We start from the raw sequence: 19,945 nt of genomic DNA, 5'->3' as shown, positions 1-19,945 counted from the left end.
TTGTATAATGATGGGGTCTAATGGGTATGCATAACCTCGAAGCCGACTCGTAATAGATTTACCACTCTATGTCGTATCCATTTCCATTTGTCGATGATAACTGATAATGATATCTTCATATTGCAACAGATATAGTTAAGGCCTGTAAACATGGGAATCTACATAGAGATTTGCACTTTTTGCGGATAATGATAAGTATATTAAGCAAATGACATAACGCAGATTATTTGAGATGTGGCTCGGTAGATTACTTTATAATATGCCATAATATACAAAGTTACAATGTCAATATATATGTATGTTTTTGTCATATTTCATTAACGTCCGTTGAGTAAATATTGAACGCGGGTGACCATGGGACCATGTGGAAGCAAAGTCTCGGTGTATAATGCCTGGGGAGCTATGTGTCGGTCGGTGTTCTGATACTTTATCAAAAAATATATCTGTCTACAAAATAGAGTTGCGAGACATAGCATTCGACGTCTTGATATCAATATTACCATGTCCAACAAATCAAGTAATTTGACTCCGCTGTGTTTCGCGCGGTCTGTTAATATTTCCCCGAGTGCAGGTGCATACTTACGGTTTCTTACCATACACAGGAACGGCCTTTTATCGAATTCTGTTGCACAGCAATCGACTTGCGTCGACCGTGCAATGCGTGAGCTAGATCGTATCCAATTTTTCAGCAACAGCATGTACAGTATATGATACCGAGAAAACTTTGGCACTTTCGAATCACGAATTACAGGTTTTAGTCAAGGCACCCGACAATGGCCGTTTCGTATGTCATTTCATTTCGCCCTCGATGAATAAAACACAGATGATTACCTGGTAGGTATTGTATCATATTCGGGCCTACTAACACTAATATGCGGTACTTCCTACTATCCCGGAACACAGAAATACCCTAACCGTTCAATGTAATACAGTGATCATATTTGATGTGCATAATAGGAAAACTTCGCAGAGTCCACACTCCATATAAATTACTATATAAATCAATTCATGTTGCAGTACATGGACGAAATTAATTTGCATATGTAGGCATGTATAGATTAAAAGGCATCATAAATCAAAATATACCAGCTGAAATACAAATCACAAACGCATAATCCATGCAGCGTCCGCCTATACAGCAACGCAAGGCTACAAAGGCGACCCAAATCACTTCATCCCTGTGAGAGTTGTATGGCAGCTGCATTGGGCAAATCCTCGGTCCGGACTGGTAAATTTATCGTTATTGGAAATTCGCATAGGTGTTAAAAGTGTCCAAGTAGGACCTTACGGCCGCATAGCAGACTTTGTATTCGTCCTGAAACAATACGCAAAATTGTCTGAGTCATACGTATCATACGTAGATGCTTGAGAAACATTATTTTGAGAAATAAAGACGCAGTAGCCTACGTTACAAAGTAAAATGCAGGTTTACAATTTCGGGTTTTTATAACTATATTTGTATTGGGTTTTATTTTATTGCTTTGTGTGATTAGTAAATCAAATGAGGATGTGGTGGAGATCTTCTCTCTTGCCTGTTCGATTACGACATGATGTGCGCTGCTGGATACAATACCTAGTTCGATACATTTCTTGGAAACTAACCCGAGCTAGTGTGACGGGAGTGTTTTAACGGGGAAATGCCGATCTACAAGTACGCCAAATCAATTTTACATGAATTATAATAAACCACTGCATTCATTGAAACACGCTGTAAACATAGAACTATTCTTCTACTATATAATCATTATTCATATGTCCGACACAGCGACGTCATTTTTCTTCAGCGCCCCCCTACCGCCCGCTTGGCGTTTTCGTGACTCCAACATCCAAATCGCCACATGGAGGCGCTAGAGCCCCAGGTTAAGAACCACTGATATAGCCTTACCAAACTGTAAACCATCTGCGGCCTCATGTCGCGCAGGTCTTTGACAGCCCGCACCACATCGACCCGACTCTCGTTCTTGATACGCTCCACGATGTTCGCGATGGCGCACAACGCCCCAACGTACTCCGATCCGTTCCTGAACACGTTACGCGATGCCGTAAGCCTCGGTCTGATTTAAAGAAGCGTTAAAGCGACGCTCTCACCCGCAATGCACGATGACAGGCCCGTGTCCGGCGTCTGCAGCAGCTCTCTCTTTCTGCACGCGGCCTATCAGTTCTAGTAATGGATCAGCTCCTTGGGCTGGATTCTCGGGCCATTCGGTGAATTCGAAGTGAGTAATGTTGCTGGAGCGAGCGGACTGCACACAGCAGAATAACATCAGAACAGCATTTCATGGACGATATTTTCTAGTTACTATAGGTGTGATGGAAAGCCCGCAAAGGTTCTGATTAGTGCGAACCAAGTGTAGAGTGGATAATGATATTTGAGATATAGTTACGAAATAGCCTTTGCAATCGATTAGCTGATTTACATTGGGTTTTACCCTTGAGAGAATGGTTTTGGAATGATACCAGTCCCTAAACACGGTTTCTACGGTTTATTTTGCTAGTCTATATGATGATTTTCTTCTTCTGGTTAGTAATCGAAACTAAATTCTGGTTACAGCTATCCGAAGATATACGAGACAAAAGATTACATAGAATGCGTATCCGAACCGAGTGACGCAAAGGTGTGCAAAATCCCGTCCTAATCCTATCTGAAGCCGAATAATGCTCATCATCAGTCATTACTGGTGTGAACGTGAACACGAACACGTGCTTATGAATTCACAATGTCTATGCCAAGCGGACATATCATATCCTTCTCATCAGACACTAGATAGCACTAGATAACTGAACGGGAACGGTGGTGTCGACACCGACACAAGCCAATCTCACGCCTCAGTGAAATTGATTTAAGTCACAATTTCCATTTGGCTACAGGCAATTTGACGGTCATTTTTGACCGGCTTGCCGAGCATTAAATTTGGTAAAACGGGTATCAATCGAAAGCTGACTCAGCACTGATTACAAAAGTATAAATTTTATTCCGCTCGTGGCCCTGGAACTCCCACAATCACCCTCGAATTTTTCATTGTTATCGAGATTGGCATTGGGACGCAACAATGCTGAACAATGCTGTCTGGCTCTTTTTCTCTTGAGCTACTCTCTCGTTTCGCCAGACAGCATTGTTGCGTCCCAATGCCAATCTCCATAACAATGAAAAATTCGAGGCTGATTGTGCTGGGAGCTCCAGGGCCACGAGCGGAATAAAATTAATATTTTTGTAATCAGTGCAGAGTCAGCTTTCGATTGAAATTGCCTGTAGCCAAATGGAAATTGTCACGTGATACAATTTCACTGAGGCGTGACATTTGGCTGTGTCGACACTCGACACCATATAGGACACTATGGTAATATTGTCAACATACGTTACCTACAGAGGCAGAGGTGATCATTATCGAATTACTCCCACTCTTTCGTAGTACGTAATACACATTTACGGCGTTATTTAGCTTGTGCTGATTACCATTGATGACTACTTTTGACCATATCTGCCTATAGGTCAACGAAGGAAGTGGAACATTTTATTTAACAAATAAAATAGAATGATATCCCAAGCTTCATTCCAAATTCTCGACATAATTTATTATGTCACTATTATGTCCTCTAAGCTCTGTGTTGAATTTTGTTTACTGGCATCACGACACGGTTGTTGACCGCGAAGAGTTTCGATTCGATCGTAGATGTTATGATTACTGGAACACAGCCAGGCCTATTTCAAAACAAAGCAATATTATCCGATCAATATACCACAAGATTGAAATACAATAAAAGATAGGAAGGTGTCGAAACGACTCGGAGTAGCCTGGTTTTTGAGATCAGACACCCAACTTGACACTACCAAACACGAACGTGACGCAGATGCTTACAGAGACTTTGCACTCACCATTCCAACTGTTCACTATTCACGCATTTAATAACGATTCACGTTATAGGCAGAATCGGTTGATACGCCGCTATAAAAAATGCTTATACTCTCTCTTCTGCGTAAGAAACTAATTAGCTATATCACATGCTTGTACGAGCGGCCGTACACACAAAGCTATTCGACTGTAACCTAATAACTCGATTAGTTTCTCGCAGAGGAATTCATTAGATGATTGGAGTTATTGATACCCTATCGTATGCATTGGTACCAGGTGATAACAAAATTCCTCCGTGCTATTAAATGTTTGCTATAACATACTGAGTAACATGATGCAAGTGTTGAGCGGATCCTGCTTGTTATATTGTATTATGACGTGTCATGTAAGTATGATGCGACGGATAGTTTGTTGTTCGCAGTGATGGGAGAGTGTAGAGGCAGAGGTAATAACAATATTGGACCCTTTCTGACTATATATACACAGAATCGATGGATGGGGCATTGATGCACAACTGAATACACGGTGGTTTATGTGACTCTTTGCAGAATATTCGTTTATTGCCGAGGAGCGAATACAAACTGTATGTAGCAACAGTAGTTTAAACAAGAAACCCGAAATACCCCCACAAAGATCTTGTGACAGTGGTTACAGTCCTTGAGGTATCATCCAAAGTACTTTCTCTTTGAAACCTGTTTCTATTTGCTTATTTAGATAGCGGGCATGTAATGAAGTAAGGGATTCACCGTAATGATATTTACCGTAATGTTAGGTGAATTGATGAATGTGATTCAGCATGTATAAGGCTCATTGCCAATAAGACAGATGTTTATTTCATTGTTAGTTATATATGTACTGTAGGCCTACATGCGGAATAGAACTGAACGGAAAAATTTGGATTACATACCGTGAGAACGACTTCCCGCAGAAATATTTTCCTTTGGGTGAAATTCCTCTCCATGAACGTCTCCAGCACGGACACGGTCACTTTCCCGAATTCGACTGATTGCCGGTCGGCCCAGTACTTGGCCGAAATGTCCTAGGCAATTAATATCATTACCTATTCTTGTTAACGCGGCAATGAAAGGCTGGCTGTAATTTTGTAGTTGCAACGGATCAGAATCACAAAAATATAGCTGCTTGACAGTTATCGTATAGCATTCTTACAGAGCGACATCGTAATGGTCAGACGTTAGAGAAGTCACAGCTACGCTTATGATATGTACGATTTGAAGGTTGGATTCATATCACAAAACTATGCTAAATTCATTCAGGATTCGCTTATACGAATAGTTACACGTAGGCTACTAGCAATCTATCATACTAGTTCACCCATCTTAAATAATATCTTTACACAAATACCATGGCACAGCTCGTATGCTTAATTTACTTTTAAGATACTTTCGCAAGTTCGAGCGCAACGATATAAACACGAATGATATTACAAGTTTAGGTGTTGTGTCATAATCATGGAAATAAAATGTCACCAAGTGACGGTGGATATATCTACCACTTATATCAATTGATCGAGAGCATATCGCTTTCGCAGCCTCAAGAATCACATGATACAAATACCATCACATTACGAACTATATAACCCGACTACAGCCTGATGCTATTGGACGTGGTATGCGTTACAAGACCACAGAGGTTCTCAGCCCAAAGATGACACTCGCGAAACCGCGCAGAAATGGAGAATTATGATGGACTCAATGCTTAAGATTTAATAGAAAATATCATGCCGGCATCTGTGATGAAATTAGCACGGAGAGTTCCGCCATACCTGCGATTCGCCACGTTTCCGAATCATGACGACACACGAAACATTGTTATCCAATGCCATTCTCCAAAATAATTCTTCGGTGTCTGGTAAAGGGTCCTGTGTCACTATGAACTTGTCTTCTTTGCTGTATCCCTGGTTTAAAATTAGGAAAAACATGGAAGCCGTGCAATAGTACCGGCTATGTTATATTCGCTCATAAGATGCGAGATCGTCCGTGTGCGTGCGGACTGTGATTGCAAATGAACTCAAATTTCAGAGCAATTTCTGTAAGACTTGGGGTGACGTTTACGAGTCTTATATACGGATGGCGTGAAGATGACGTTCACGTTCGCGCTGGGCGTGTGAACCTCATAAATTTGGAGGTTCGCGTTCTCAAATGAACCTTGGTAGGTTCTGCACTATGAGCCCTTTTGTTATATTACATTTTTTCACGTCATTATAATATGTTTGGTTGAAATTATTTGCATTTCAACTTCGGACCACCCTTTCCGTGACCCTGGCAGCAGGAAAATAAATTCGGCCGTATCCAAACCAGCATGTTGTCAATTTCGAAAATCACTTCGCTATGTTCGAAAAGTTTGCCCGAAATACTCGGCTTTCCGTTTGTGAATATTTAGTAACTCTCTGCTGTGAGCTTGGTCCGCAATCACACATCATCAACAACAGAACAAATAACATGTATATGTTGTATAGCTTGTTAGCGAATTGTCAATCAATTTTTGACATCAATGAAATTGATATAACCAATGTAGCGTTTTAGGGATGGTGTGAACGTGAGGTTCACGTTCGCGTTCTGTGTGTAAACCTCAGAAAGTTAGAGGTTCACGTTCACAGACGAACCTGTGCACTGCACTGTGAACCTTTTTCATATATTACAATTTTCACTTCATTAAAACATATTTGGTCGAAATTTATTGCATTAATATAGGCTATCACTTCACTGAAATGTAGGGTTGGAATTAGCAATATGACGTCACGTGACGTCACGAGGTTCACTTTCGAAAAGGTTATCGTTCACACGAACCTGAACCTTTCTGAGGTTCTCACCATCCCTATACATCGTTCTATAATGTGGAAAATCTAGAAGACGGGTGGGATCCACCTTGATTTGATGTTTATTGTATCATATAAACAAATTTGTCCGATTGGGATGGTGGCTACCGTATAACTTCTTTATGAGGTGATATTTGTAGCACGTATGGAATAGAAACCTGTTTTTCACTCTGACCAATATCAATTAAAGCCACTCATGATTTCTAAACAAAGGTTGGGTAGCGAAGGCTGCAATCCAAACGTGTACGTGTCAGTAACTCTTTTGACTTGTTATCATAAGTTTTGTGACCTGTGTGAATGCCGGTGATTTTGCACGCATAGTGAGTATTAAGAATACTGCATTGTATCGGGTAAATTTGGTCTCCAATACATCGTTTTCAATTCGGATTTAAAGCTTACCGTTTGATCGCACAGTGTGGATACTTCATTTGTTGTGATTTCGGAATCATAAGAAAGACGCAACTGAAGCGTTTCACATGGTTAATTCGAGTCTCTAAATATGATTTCATGGCGATGCCAAAATCGCCAAAAATAAAATCTGAAAAATGCCAAAAATAAGCTTTTTTTGTTATTTTTGGCATGTGCTATATGGCTATTTAAAGCAATTGAAAATCCTGACGGTGAAAGTCCCTTTATACTTCTTCATTTTCGACGAATCACGAAACTTAAAGAGACTCTTGGAGGTACGGAACTTGAAAATACAATTGAATAATATATTCATATCGAAATAAATATTTCAGGGTTCCACTACCACATAAATTGTCTAGTATAGTTGCTGACGATTACTTCACACAAGAGTCGGCCGACAATATTCCGCTTCATTTCGATATGATTCGTTTGAATTTTCACCTACCGGAATAAAAGAAGCGTTCAAATATGGCGCGGTGTGGTCCTCGGGGCGCATTCGTATGGCTGCAATGTTCCGGTCATCTGTTGCGGGAAGACAGGCACGGGATTATAGGCTACGAAACAGACGCGAGCAAAGAAAACGCAGTTATTACATGGTATGACTGAAGGATCGCGATTCAAGTGGTAGAACCGAGAGCTAATGTCCTGGTCCGTTTCGGTCGGTTTTACTTTGCTGATTTTTTCGAATTCGGTTTCCAGATGATCGTCGGATAACCTGGTCGATTGTAACGTTAGTAATTAGTGCAAATTGACCAAGAATACAAATCCATAACTGCCTGGGTGATGTGTTTTGTATTGCGGACGATGGAGCTGTTGATTGCAATGCCTATGAAATAGTGCTATAAATCTAGATCAGCTATTATAAGTAGGGATGATGTTAACCCCTAAAACGAACCTGGAATTTTATGAAAGGTTGACTGTGAACGCCAACGTTAAAATGAACTTTATTGTACATTGTACAATGTACATACACATGAACATATTAATGTAAACTTCTTATATTGATGAAAAACGGTCACGGGCAGAACCTACCAAGGTTACTTTTCTCACCATCCCTACTAGATATACCTATATTATGCTTGTGAATGATCGAAGTGTAGAGGTGTTAAGGTCTGTACAAATAGCACATAAGTTATAAGTTATACACCATTCACAGTGTAGAAGTTCGTTACGAATCAACATAGTGTTTTCCCCTATAACTTGCAAAGTTAGTCAGATCTCTAAGTTATACAGCAGAGGTTCTGAACTGCGGTATTCCATTAAACACTAGGGATACCCTGAAACAATCTCAGGGGTTACCTGGCGAGGTTAAGACACAAACTCAACTCATGCATATGATTTTTGATGATAAACACCCGTCCAGGCCATAATTGTTTGCATGTAATTAGGCCTGATCCGTAGTCGAAATGTAACTTTTGATGCGGTGCGTCTTGTGCAATGTCGTACTCAGGGAAGGTTGGGTTCGATATCGAATCCCCGACCATTTTGAAATGCCAACTTTATTTCCAGTATCCACAAACTCATTTGTAATTAAGCCATTGTTGTCACGATGTCGCATTTCGACCGAACAATACAATGCCACTTTCCAAGGAGAAGCCTAGAATTTCCGAACTGGTATTTGCAATAAATATCCATTATAATGTTTTCGTTTTGTGTGACAATCATACTATAATGGTTTTGTTCTTTTAGCACTATATTGATGCACAATTCATTTTCTGCATCGGTAATTTATAGTAATGTGCAGTAATAGATGTGCGTTTAATATTTATATGTGTATTGTGGTGTTGTTATGTATGACTCAGTGAATATTTGGAGTTCCGCAGGTTAGTACAGATTAAAAACCACCGTTATAGTCTTTCGGAATCGAAGTGATTTAGTGTGATGATATTTTTTTTTTGACTTGACTCAGATTCGATTCTTTCCAAGAACCCCCTCCGAACATATACACCTCATGCCGTACTCCTAGACCCCTGAACCGGTTTATAACTCCGCCAACGTTTGGTACCACAGTCTTACCCGTTATTGGACATCAATTCTTCCAACCTCGCAACATCAATGTCCGTCTCTCCCATCAGATGTCGCTCCAAAATCATTTTGTGAACTAAGATGAATTGGTCCTGGAAACGTAAATCGAGTGCGTGAGCTCCGCGCCTCGGAATCAAACGTTTCCAAGTGTAACATACCGAGGTCTGAATCATTTCTGTTCTTCGCTCCCTCATGGCCCACATTTGAGATGTGATATCGACCGTTGATGTAGTAGCCAAATCGTCTAGGTTATAATCCAAGGAGATAAATGTTCCCGTTCTTCCCACTCCGGCGCTAAAAGACACAGGACGAGGTATTAACGGTAATACACACTACACAGTAGAAACAATTTATCCATCCGAAATAGGTTAACACTTAAGGGTATTAGAGAAGAGGTCGTGAATGTATTCAGCGTTGATATTCAAGTATAGACGCAGTGATTGCAAAGACATGTCAAAACTACTACAAGTAGAATTAATGAAATGAACATCTCAAAAGTATTGAAGTAATTAGTTTCAAAAGGTACATTTGGTTTGGCGGTCGCATAATTTTAGCAGTGAATTACAGATATGGTCACTTCCGAAGTCACAGACGCAACTTCCCGAAGTAATCAACGATAGAGGCCCTATGCACTTAAAGTTGCGATTTTCGAAACTATATTAATTTAATCAGTTGCAGGGGGCTAATTTTTGCAGTTGTTATGACAATTTCACTCGTAAAAGTGATGTAAGCAAATCCCAAAACATATTTATTCGTCGCAAAATCCAAAGTGTAACTAGTAGGGGAGACCGGGGACAAATGTAACTAGGGGCAAATGTAACAATCGACCTCATCGCTAGTAGGATGGAGAAATCAGCTTGATATTTCAAGTGCGCATGCAGTAGTTATCTCTCCTATTATACCTGGAGTTACGTTGAGCTACGATGCGAAACCCCGGAATAATTTGCAAAAAACGAAATTTTTGACCCTCGAGTAAAGTTTTTCTGGTCTGGAATAATTTGTCTAAACGAATGGTACCTCAAGTAGTTACAACGTAATATGTGTAGCTGGAACAATGTTACTATAGTCTACCGTGGTGATGGAAAGAATAGGACTTGCATCGCCGGGAAGGTACCATACTGAGACACTAATCATGGTCGAGCGTGTCAGGGGCAATCGTAACACTCTGTTACTTTTGCCTCGTTACAATATGTTATCAATTCTGAATGTCTTTGTTCATATGTTGGTATTACCATTCATCTACTGCAGAATAATCTTGCAACAGCCAGAGGTTCACCATAACACATACTGCCTGGCGATACCAATTCTAACATGATCATCTGTCGAAACGGCCATACAATAGTGGTGATGTGAATCTGACGGTTCGGTTATTTTCGTGATTCAACCACGCTTTCTCATGTTGATCGACTTTTGGTGTGTCGAACTTCCATAGTCATGGCTTAATTCTCGTCCTCTGACTTTGATCATGGCCCACTTACATTTTGATATTTGATGTGAACAATTTATGTTAATTTCCTACAGCACAGATAAATATCATTATAGCTTTGACGCCAGACAATGTTGCGTCCTCGTTTTACTATACTATCATCGGCCCATTCAACCAAGATATGTTAGCCAGGTCGGTTTCGCACCTTCGCAGGTAGCCGAATGACCAAGCCATTATGCCCGCTGAACAACAGAACCTTGGTAGAAGAGGCCGAATATGTGTAGGGAGATGATGGAATGAATGTGTCTCTTGTACAATTTAAGCTTGAACAAGACACGAAGGGTGATATTGCATTCAGAGGCCATAAATGCGATGGGGCGTAGCCTGGAAGCGTTCAAACGTATCTTCCTTTAGTTCCATGCAATATTACAATTTGTGCTTCCGTTTTCGTTGTTCATTTAGTTTGTGTTTAGTTATAAATAACACTGTTACAATTGCCCCGCAAGGGTGGTACAATTGCCCCTGGGTACGGGGCGATTGTAACATTTGAGCAGCGATTTTTGCGACCCAAAATTTCCATGATTGATTGTTGATTGAGTTCCAATTTAGTTTTCATATCAACTATCGAGTTGTTGGCTTCTTTATATAAAACTTTGGAAGTGAAATTTCCACGAGCAAAACACGTAATGTTGGAAAATACGAAAAGTGTTACAATTGTCCCCGGTCTCCCCTAAGTCGTTTTACCGAAACGTACTGTTAAGTAGAAGTCGAAGTCGTCAAAAAACGTACCCTCTCGATCGAGTAAGTATAGTAAAGATAGGCAAAACATACTTGGCACTGTAGAAGAGTAGTACTTCGTTACTGCCACCTCTCTTATGGTAATGGTCAATAACAGAGTCCCGACCCGCGATCAGATTTGAAATGTTGGAAGAAAATTTTGGTGAAATGCTGAAATTTACACTGCAAAGACCAAGACGCCTAGAAAACGTCTTACGGTTCTCCACAAGATCAGGCATTGAGGGGAGATAGTCTTTCACCTAGTAGCGTGTCTCGCTTTCCCAACTATCGATTCTTCAGTCGCTTAAAGGCGTTTACAGGTATGGTGCGAAGCTCATAGTTCAAATCAAAAGTAATTATCATGATACTTTTTTCGGGTTCGTATTTCTTTAGTAAAATATTATTTCTTCTGTGGTAACTATGCCGTCTCCAATATTACAGAGAACAGTGTTGTACTGACGTTAAGTTTTGAAACCCCAGTTGCTAAATGATATGGCCTATTTTGTATCGATGTTGCATTCTTGCGGCCTGTACGAAATTCGAAAAGTGGCCCGCGAGTCGTTTTAGGTTGGCGACCCCTGGTCATGAACATATAACTATGCATGGCCAGAGGAAAATACGTTTTCGTTTCATGTAATATACAGTATACCTTGCTTTCCGAGAGCCAGAAAACCAATGTACGTTTTTCTCTAATTGTATTCAGTCTACTGCCTCTGGTTACTTCCAATCTTCAGACTAATTGGCGCTGGAGCTGTAGGTATGATCATTACCTGCAATGGACCACGATCGGATTTCTTCCGCGACACTCAAGGTTGACAATCCTTCTGAGGTTGAAGAGGTCCGACGTGGTAAGGGGGACGCCGTGATCCGGCCAAGAAACGTAGTGATACTGCGTAAGGTCTCTCGCCTGAACGTAAGGTGTCGCTGTTGACCACAATCTACGTAAGTTTACAATTATGTTCACCGTTTTCGCCTTTTTGTCCTTTATCGAGAATTTGCGCACAATTATCGGCCCGCATTCACTCTGCTCCTTACCGATGATCTCGATACTACCGTGTCCAAATGTTTCCGAAGTCTCCGGCCAGTACTTTTCGCATTTTCTCTGCGATAAAAGCGTACAGAAGTCTGATTTCAATGCATAGTATACTGTGTACAGGAATCTCGTGTGTAACGTACGATTACGAATGTAAACAGGCGAATAATGTCACGGAGAGACCCAAGGTAAATAACTTACTTTCACATTCCTGCGATACACGGTCGTTATATGGGTATTTGCGAGCAAACAAAAGAGCCACGTCATTACGGCATGTAACAGGATTTCAGACCATACCTTGAACACTATAGCGTATGTTAGCACGATTCAATGATACAGGATATTTGTTGGCTCATTCACAGTCGCCCCAAAAGTCTATTCCTTGTATCGTTATGTTTATATTAGCCTATAAATGCAAACGCCGTTGTTGCAATTCAGTCGGAAATCTCTGACGGCAACATTATGTACATTATTTAACCGAAACGAAACTCAAAATATACCATTTGAAATGTAGATTGGAGATTGTCTCTACACACTATATAATAAAATCTTGTGTTTCGCCGATTTTCACCCTAGTGTAAGGAAACGGCAATTTCATGTATCAAGTTGTTATTTCAAACTCTTCCGAAGGATGAAATCGAGTCAAATTCTCGCGGATATATATATCCCAGGGGTACAGTGGGTTCTGCGTTGGTGCAGCTCCCCAGGAAATCCCAAAACTACGTAACCAGAACCCACTATACGTCCTGCGATATAACTCCACAAGGATTGGTGTATTCGACTCATTTTCACCCATTGTAACGGGTTTGAAAGCACAATTTGGTATGTAAAAGCGCCAGTTACCTTATTTACACTCCATGCAATGGCTTAAATCATAGATAAATACACCAATTTTCCACTCATTGATCTATAGTAGAGACATTTATTTTTTGTTTAATTCATCCAATTTCTCATCTTCAACTCTGCATGCCATATTTTTAATATTAACTATACCACCATTACTGTTTTGTTGACTTGTGAGGCAGTCTACTGGGCGCGCTGGTGCCATGCAAACAGAACGATAACTATGCGCGTGTAATGTATATTTACTTTTCCGTTTTCGTCTACGTTCGTCAACATTACAATAGCTTCCACGTTATGTTCCCAAATCATTTGCCAAAAGTCCGCGATCGTGTTTGGTTTCGGCCCTTGCGTCGCTATGAATTTCTTCTCCTGCTTATATCCCTGCAACACAAAATTGGATCGCTATCGAAAAATCGACTGGGTGTTTTCCACTCTTACGGCAATGTAAGAAGCGTTGATAAATCCCTGGGAGTTTTCCTGTGACGGTGTGATCCGGACTCGGTGGTCTTTTGCTGTGGTGGGAGAACGCTTTTCATTTGCTCGCCCTTGATTGTAAATTCGTCTTACCTGGCAAAATGTTGACAAACCGGTTCAGCCCTCGGTAACCCTTGGCCTCTTTGAAGCTGTCGTCTAACTGCCTGGCTGCATCTTTGACTTTCTGTAACGAAATTCGAGTCATGGTGGCCGATCGTTTCTATAGCTTTAGCAATTAAGAATACTTCAGGTATATATATAATCAGATTACATCGTGACTTCTGGTGTTCTGTGGGAATGATCTCACTATTGACGGTAGCGAATTTAGATCTGCTTCGAATTCATTGTGTATGGTCATTTGGTCATGTTTTTGTCGGTACCGATAGCCATAATGTATCGTCACCTGTACTATGCAGATGGTCACAGCAACATTACACATCCTGAGACGTAATTACACTGCCCTTACATATGTACATATGTTGGTATAGTCTATGTGTGGAACTGTCGTAAAGTCATATAAATTCTTATTTCTCTGATGCGAAAGCTTTAATAGCGACAAGCGCTATTAACATCATTTTATACGTTATAATAATAATATTGAAATATTAAAGATACACGAAGTGTACGGTTGAAAGTAAGTCGTATATTTCCATGTAGGGTCGACTATACTCCATTAAATTATTATAGGGGATTCGAATGGAGTGGATCCATATATGTTACGGCGAGCGCGTTATCTCTGACAGACAATTATATTATGTGAAGACGATTAATACATCCCCATGCTTACCAGCAGATAGGGTGCAATAGATTTTGCGTAAAGGTACGCCAGTTCGGCTCAAAGTCTTAGCAATCATCGAGGTGTAAACAGAGTTGATCAAACTAATCAGCATCGCGACCCTCGTAAATTTCAACTTGATTACAAGTATAGAAGCTAGGGATTCCCAAGATAAGTAAGTAAGTAGTTTGTAATATGTGGCGCATATTAGTAGTCAATCATAGATGGCTAATTTCGAAATTGAATGATGCATATAGTCGTGGCTAACAGAACATGACAAGTGACAATGTGAAAATGTGTACTTTTAGAAATTATATGTTCAGTTGCCCCATTACAGATGCTATTTCAGTCGGTGTCGTGACAATTTCTTTCATAAAAGCAATGCAAGCATATCCCATAACTATTTTCCACTTTACAAAATATAAAGTTTACAAAGTAACTATAGTTTTGACTAAAATATGTAGAAGTAGACGTGTAAATAGTCTAAATTCACAACCATTTGAGAGGGTTATAGTGCAAGTAGGCAAGTAGACAAGTACAGGTACTTCGTTACGTATCACCATTGGTTGTAATCAAGCCCGTATTTGAAATAGAATTTTCGTATTCGGGATGCACAGTCAACGAGGCTTTCCGCTTTTCAGATTGAAAAAGATGGCGGATTTCCACAATTTCCAACTATCATTATCAACTCGATCACTCCCTAGTCTCAACCGAATTGCAATGGAGGATTACCTTTGACTCGACTTAGCGACACAATTTCTCCGAAGGCAGGCTATAAGTACCGAAGGTATGTTAAGAACAATAAAAAATATAATATTAACAATGACTTGAATCTTGCGTGTAGAGTGTAAATCTCTAATGTAACCTTGAATTCGTCTCGCAATAATCTGAAGTCATCTCTGCATTTGTGCTCGTATGTCTGTTTCAGGTCTCGCGAGTTTAGTCGATTCGGGGGCGGAGGTCTGATGACATTTTCGTTCGGTTCGTCATAGATCGGATCGACCATGGCCAAATCTGTAACGTTCCAATTTACTTTATTGCACGCAGTTGCGATGTGCCTACTCGGAACGTACTTGTAGAGGCGAACTGGGTCCCGGACTCGGGTCTGGGCGTATAAACATCGTTGTCAGGCTTCTGTCTCCTTAAAAATCAACATCAGTGTTGTTTTCGGTATTGATGGCCGTGACAACAAAGAAAACCGGAAGAACAGCTGGGAAATCATTAATTTTCATCGCCAACGTCAATGAATGTGAGGAATACAGAAGTGTTTTAATATACAGAATCATCACTGCATGAGAAGTCATCCGTATACACATCATGATGATAACAATGTGATGTAAACTACAAGATGGCAGCAACAGCCTAGCCTAAATTTACGACTGGAGAAATCATTCATTCTGAAATTGTACGTCGCAGGGCTGTAACCAAGTCACAAGGTACCGAGTCCCAAGTCAATTTCACTTTTATAGTTTTCACTCGAGTCAAGTCGAGTCATTTTCAATTCACAACCGAGTCAAGTCCGAGTCTAAGGAGGGAGCAACGGGTCGAGTCCGAGTCATAGTGTTAAGACTCAAGTCGAATCATTTTCCGTTTTTAAGAAAGCGACTCGAGTCAAGTCGAGTCAACGAAAAATTGCGACTCGAGTTAAGTCATTTCAGCGCTGATACGCCGTGTTGTTACATGTCACACGATACAAGAAGAATGTAAATATGATGCATTGACGTTAACAAGCATTTACAAAACCTATCACTCGTGATAATGTATAGCAAGGAGCAGAGATATTCTGAAAATAACCGATCTATCGCAGCAAAACACGGCATTTGGTCGGCTTGAATCAGAATGGCATCCCAAAAACTTCATAATTCCTTGAATATTGATACTCGGAGTAACGAAGAATAACAATACAAGGTGTATTTCTGTTGCCTTACTTCTTGTACCAGAAGTAGAATGCGATCGCAACTCCGATAAGAAAAAGAGGCACCACGATTGCAGCAATCCATGCGTAGTAGTCTGTATATACATAACACGGTGCCGGGTATATTCAAATGAGTGCGATTTCTATTTCTTACTCGTAGCAATTATACTGGAGATTTCACTTGATTGAATGATATAAAAGTCGGTGCCATTCGGCGTGGTGGATTTCAGGTAGTAGCGATAGAATTTATTAGGTTTCAGTTCAATGTTTTGCGCAGATACTTTGCCCTTGTTCGATCCGACAGTCGCCCTTTTTTTTCTCGATGTCGGGTTCGTGTCGCACGACGACGGGGATGTGTTGGCTCCAATTGTAAATTGGAACCCATCAGCTGCCCTGTAAGCATACGGATCGCGATGTCCCGGAATGTCGGTTCTAAACACGCATATGATGCACCTACTTTTCAGAAGCGTGTACACGAGATTCGCCAGCGACAGTATCGAGGGAGTTACTATGTGGTATCCGATTATTGCTTGCGTCTGCTGAGTCGTCGACCGTCACGTAGACAAAGATGCAGCTAAAACGATTTTCTTACATGTTACTTGCGCAATTACACGTTATTTTGTACGTGTACTTCGGTTTTAAATTATACCTTATGATTCCGTTTCTTTGATCTTGCGGTAGCACAGTAATCGTGAAGCCGTTCCTAGCGTCGACTTCGCCGTTGGCGGGCTCCACCACAACAGCTAATTCTTCGGGGGCTACGCGTGGACGGGATAAGTAGGTAAAAAGTGTCCGTATTCGTTAAGTGGGTGCTGTACCTGCGACGTCTGATTCACAGCTGCCTGACGCGACTACGGCTTCTCCTAAAACATCACAAGACGATATCGCTTTGATGCTGGCGTTGTATCTGGAATTCGGTTGCATCTCGAACACACACGATGTATTGGCTCCAGGGTTGCATAGGTCACTCCGAGTTCTTGAATCGCCAGTGCTCACCTCCATCTCCGTTACTTTTACCTGTAGACATTGGGTGAACAATCGAATAAGGAGAAACGTGAAAAACAGCTCTTTCAATCTATTGAAATCTATGACATAATTAGCGAAAATCGCATGAAAACTGAACACGTGTGGCAAAGGGGGCGCGGTGAGTTGGGACAGCCTCAAATCTTCGGTATGAACACCGCGACATCATCATAGTTCGAGACACTGGGCATTCAACGTAACCGGCTTTGTAGAATATTCATTCTGCATGACTACAATATTTTCCATGGATATTTGGTATGCAGGTAGATTACAATAAAAATAACAGTAATACAACAAGGGCGAATATCGGAAGTAACCGTTGGTGTCACCTACAGTTAAACAATTTTTTCTATAAGGGCCAAACGCAGTATGAAAAGGGGATTGTTCTGTGTCGTTAAAGTAAGTATGTTAACTTCATCATTGAAGTCTCGAAATCTGTGAGCTGGCTAGCAACATACATTTACGTATTGTATGGAAATAACAGAAATCTCACTTGATAGGATTCAATTTGCCACTGGAATGTTTCGTCATAGCTCCACGATAAGGAGCATACATCATTACTTTCCATGTTAGACATCGATACATCGCGCACTTTCTCTGGCTTATCGAATCCTGTCGTAGCTAACCTCATCTCCATCGGTGTGTATTGAGGAAGGCAGACGTCGACAGCCGCATACAACTGATATTAGAAAGGTAAAGTTATACTTTGTACACATCAAATTGGGAGGTACTGTTACCTCAATTTGATATTCTGTGTTTGCTTTCGCATCACGGAAACTATATACTTGTGGACTCGAATCCATACTAATGGTATCGATGTGGCTGTGTTCTGTTGAATTCATGCTGGTAAAATTGACTCGATACAGCGTCGATAGAAATCGATCATCGGCAGCCTCCCACGATACGTTAATAAGACGGGGCTCGCAATGTTGTGTGGTGGCTTTTACATCCGTTGGATAACCAGACGCTAGAATTTAACGAAACGTTGAATTAGACCAGAGGTCCGCGAGACCATTTTGTGCGGCCCGCGAGGTCATTTTGGATTTCGAAGTATTCGACAATATTTAACTGCCAATTTTTTTCCTAATTTGAGAACTTAAAATTCGCTCTAAAACTGCTCCAGAAGCCTTAAACTACTCATCAAATTTCACTATTACATCACTTTCAAAAGTTACGACGCTGAGGAAGATTACCTATTACGTGACATTATTTGTTTATGATGGTTGGTTAAACATGACAAGTTGATAATTCGTACTGAAAATTGTGATTTGGACTTGGGCGCGACCTTTTGTAGAATTACTCGAACTCGGACTCACCGGGTGATAAAATAAAAATGACTCGAGTTGAGTCACGTCAAAAGATACAATCAGAGAAGGACTTTTGTGACTCGGAACGCCGTTACTTGGAAAAACCACGGACGCAACAAACTATCATACTGGTATGGAAAATAGTAAAATATTAAAAGGTCGTAGCTTGCGTTTCGTAGCTTATTTAGATATCTAAGCAGGAGGGTATGGCAACCAGTGGCATTATGTTGCCCTTTTGATATATAGTTGGTTACATCCTGTGTCATCTTGTGTATCTTTATCTATGGTAATATCGCCAATTAAATGTGACGAGTATAAAGTAGTCGTAGTTTACGCTGCACAGCTGTAACACAAATGGATTCTTCGGCGATTGGACATTTCTATTACTATGTCACAGTAATCATTATATTCAAGTTGTTATTGATCTGTTCAAATATTTGAAGGTAAATCTAACGCTGAATAAATTTGACTTTGATAATGACATGATTAATAGCCTATAGTTATCAGGAGTGTACCCGAAGCCCGGATTAGACTGTACTGCTCCAATGCTCTGATATCAGATCAATCTTTGTAAAATTCTAATATTCTACCTATAATTGCGACACGTCAAATGTCCATTGGCTGCAAAATTATAACGTGACAGCTTTTACGATGCCCTGATGCATTGGTACTCTCGCCTGGTGTCTACAACTAATTATTTTGACTAACTATCCAAGTACAGAAACAATTTTATTCAAACATTTAAAAATGTTCTTTTTTCGAGCCAAGTGTGAACTAACGATAGTAAATCACATTTTCAAGATGCGTGTGGAATGTCAGTCTGCAAGGTCCCCTCAAATGAGGCTTACTTGGAAATACATTGAATTCCGCTATTACTCATGCTGCGGCCCGCGGTGCCATCAAAAAGTAGGAAATTGGCCTGCGAGCACATTTGAGTTTGAGACCTCTGAGTTAGACGTTGAGCATGGTCCCGCTGTAAAAGCAGAGGCACACTAGGCATGCAGCATGTCTCCACAAAATCTGTATCAGGGATACAAAATTTGCCTGGGGATGATTACGAAAGGGTATAAGCGGCAAAATGGAGTGTGAGAAATGATTGATGGCGATGAGTCGTTCAACGTAAAGACGCTGTGTGAGCGTCGGCAACTGTTGCGTACATCACCAGCTATCATGCAACAGTCAAAATCAAAGGGATATGTCATTTCAGATGGATGGATCTCTTCATGTTCAATGGCGAAACTGGCATAAAGGC

General features: G+C 40.7%; 2 protein-coding genes across 2 annotated transcripts in view; both read right to left on the bottom strand.

Moving 5' to 3' along the window:
* Positions 1-917: 917 nt before the first annotated feature.
* Positions 918-15,478, bottom strand: LOC145433160 (receptor-type tyrosine-protein phosphatase alpha-like). Its single transcript, XM_080310117.1, has 15 exons — positions 15,314-15,478; positions 13,767-13,857; positions 13,638-13,711; positions 13,446-13,580; positions 12,288-12,425; positions 12,094-12,230; positions 9,279-9,414; positions 9,112-9,212; positions 7,689-7,810; positions 7,541-7,617; positions 5,635-5,766; positions 4,759-4,890; positions 2,089-2,243; positions 1,886-2,021; positions 918-1,315 (listed from the first exon to the last, which is right to left on the bottom strand). Exons 1-15 carry the CDS (start codon positions 15,452-15,454, stop codon positions 1,241-1,243), a joined length of 1,782 nt encoding a protein of 593 aa, XP_080166243.1. The 5' UTR covers positions 15,455-15,478; the 3' UTR covers positions 918-1,240.
* LOC145432550 (uncharacterized) overlaps positions 15,478-19,945 on the bottom strand; it is a 137,654-nt gene continuing 133,186 nt past the window's right edge. The window contains exons 13-20 of the mRNA XM_080309482.1: positions 18,124-18,353; positions 17,880-18,065; positions 17,182-17,380; positions 17,013-17,121; positions 16,821-16,937; positions 16,518-16,756; positions 16,377-16,458; positions 15,478-15,589 (exon numbers count right to left, since the gene is read on the bottom strand). Of these exons, the coding sequence (XP_080165608.1) occupies positions 15,478-15,589; positions 16,377-16,458; positions 16,518-16,756; positions 16,821-16,937; positions 17,013-17,121; positions 17,182-17,380; positions 17,880-18,065; positions 18,124-18,353 (1,274 nt within the window). The remainder of the gene's footprint in view (positions 15,590-16,376; positions 16,459-16,517; positions 16,757-16,820; positions 16,938-17,012; positions 17,122-17,181; positions 17,381-17,879; positions 18,066-18,123; positions 18,354-19,945) is intronic.

This window comes from Botryllus schlosseri, chromosome 2, assembly GCF_051294905.1.
Source record: "Botryllus schlosseri isolate E-star chromosome 2, Bs_hap1, whole genome shotgun sequence".
In the NCBI taxonomy this organism is placed as follows: domain Eukaryota; kingdom Metazoa; phylum Chordata; class Ascidiacea; order Stolidobranchia; family Styelidae; genus Botryllus; species Botryllus schlosseri.
The sequence above is the reverse complement of the archived record's forward strand: the minus strand, read 5'-3'. Positions and strand labels throughout refer to the sequence as shown.

What these genes read in the sequence shown, in the direction of transcription:
- LOC145433160 (XM_080310117.1), bottom strand. Translation starts at nt 15,454, where the DNA reads ATGGTCGATCCGATCTATGACGAACCGAACGAAAATGTCATCAGACCT. An exon ending in TATTGCGAGACGAATTCAAG is followed by an intron (nt 13,858 to 15,313) that starts GTTACATTAGAG and finishes ATTTCGTTACAG; the next exon opens with AAAGTCAAAGATGCAGCCAG. An exon ending in TCAACGCTTCTTACATTGCC is followed by an intron (nt 13,581 to 13,637) that starts GTAAGAGTGGAA and finishes TTTGTGTTGCAG; the next exon opens with GGATATAAGCAGGAGAAGAA.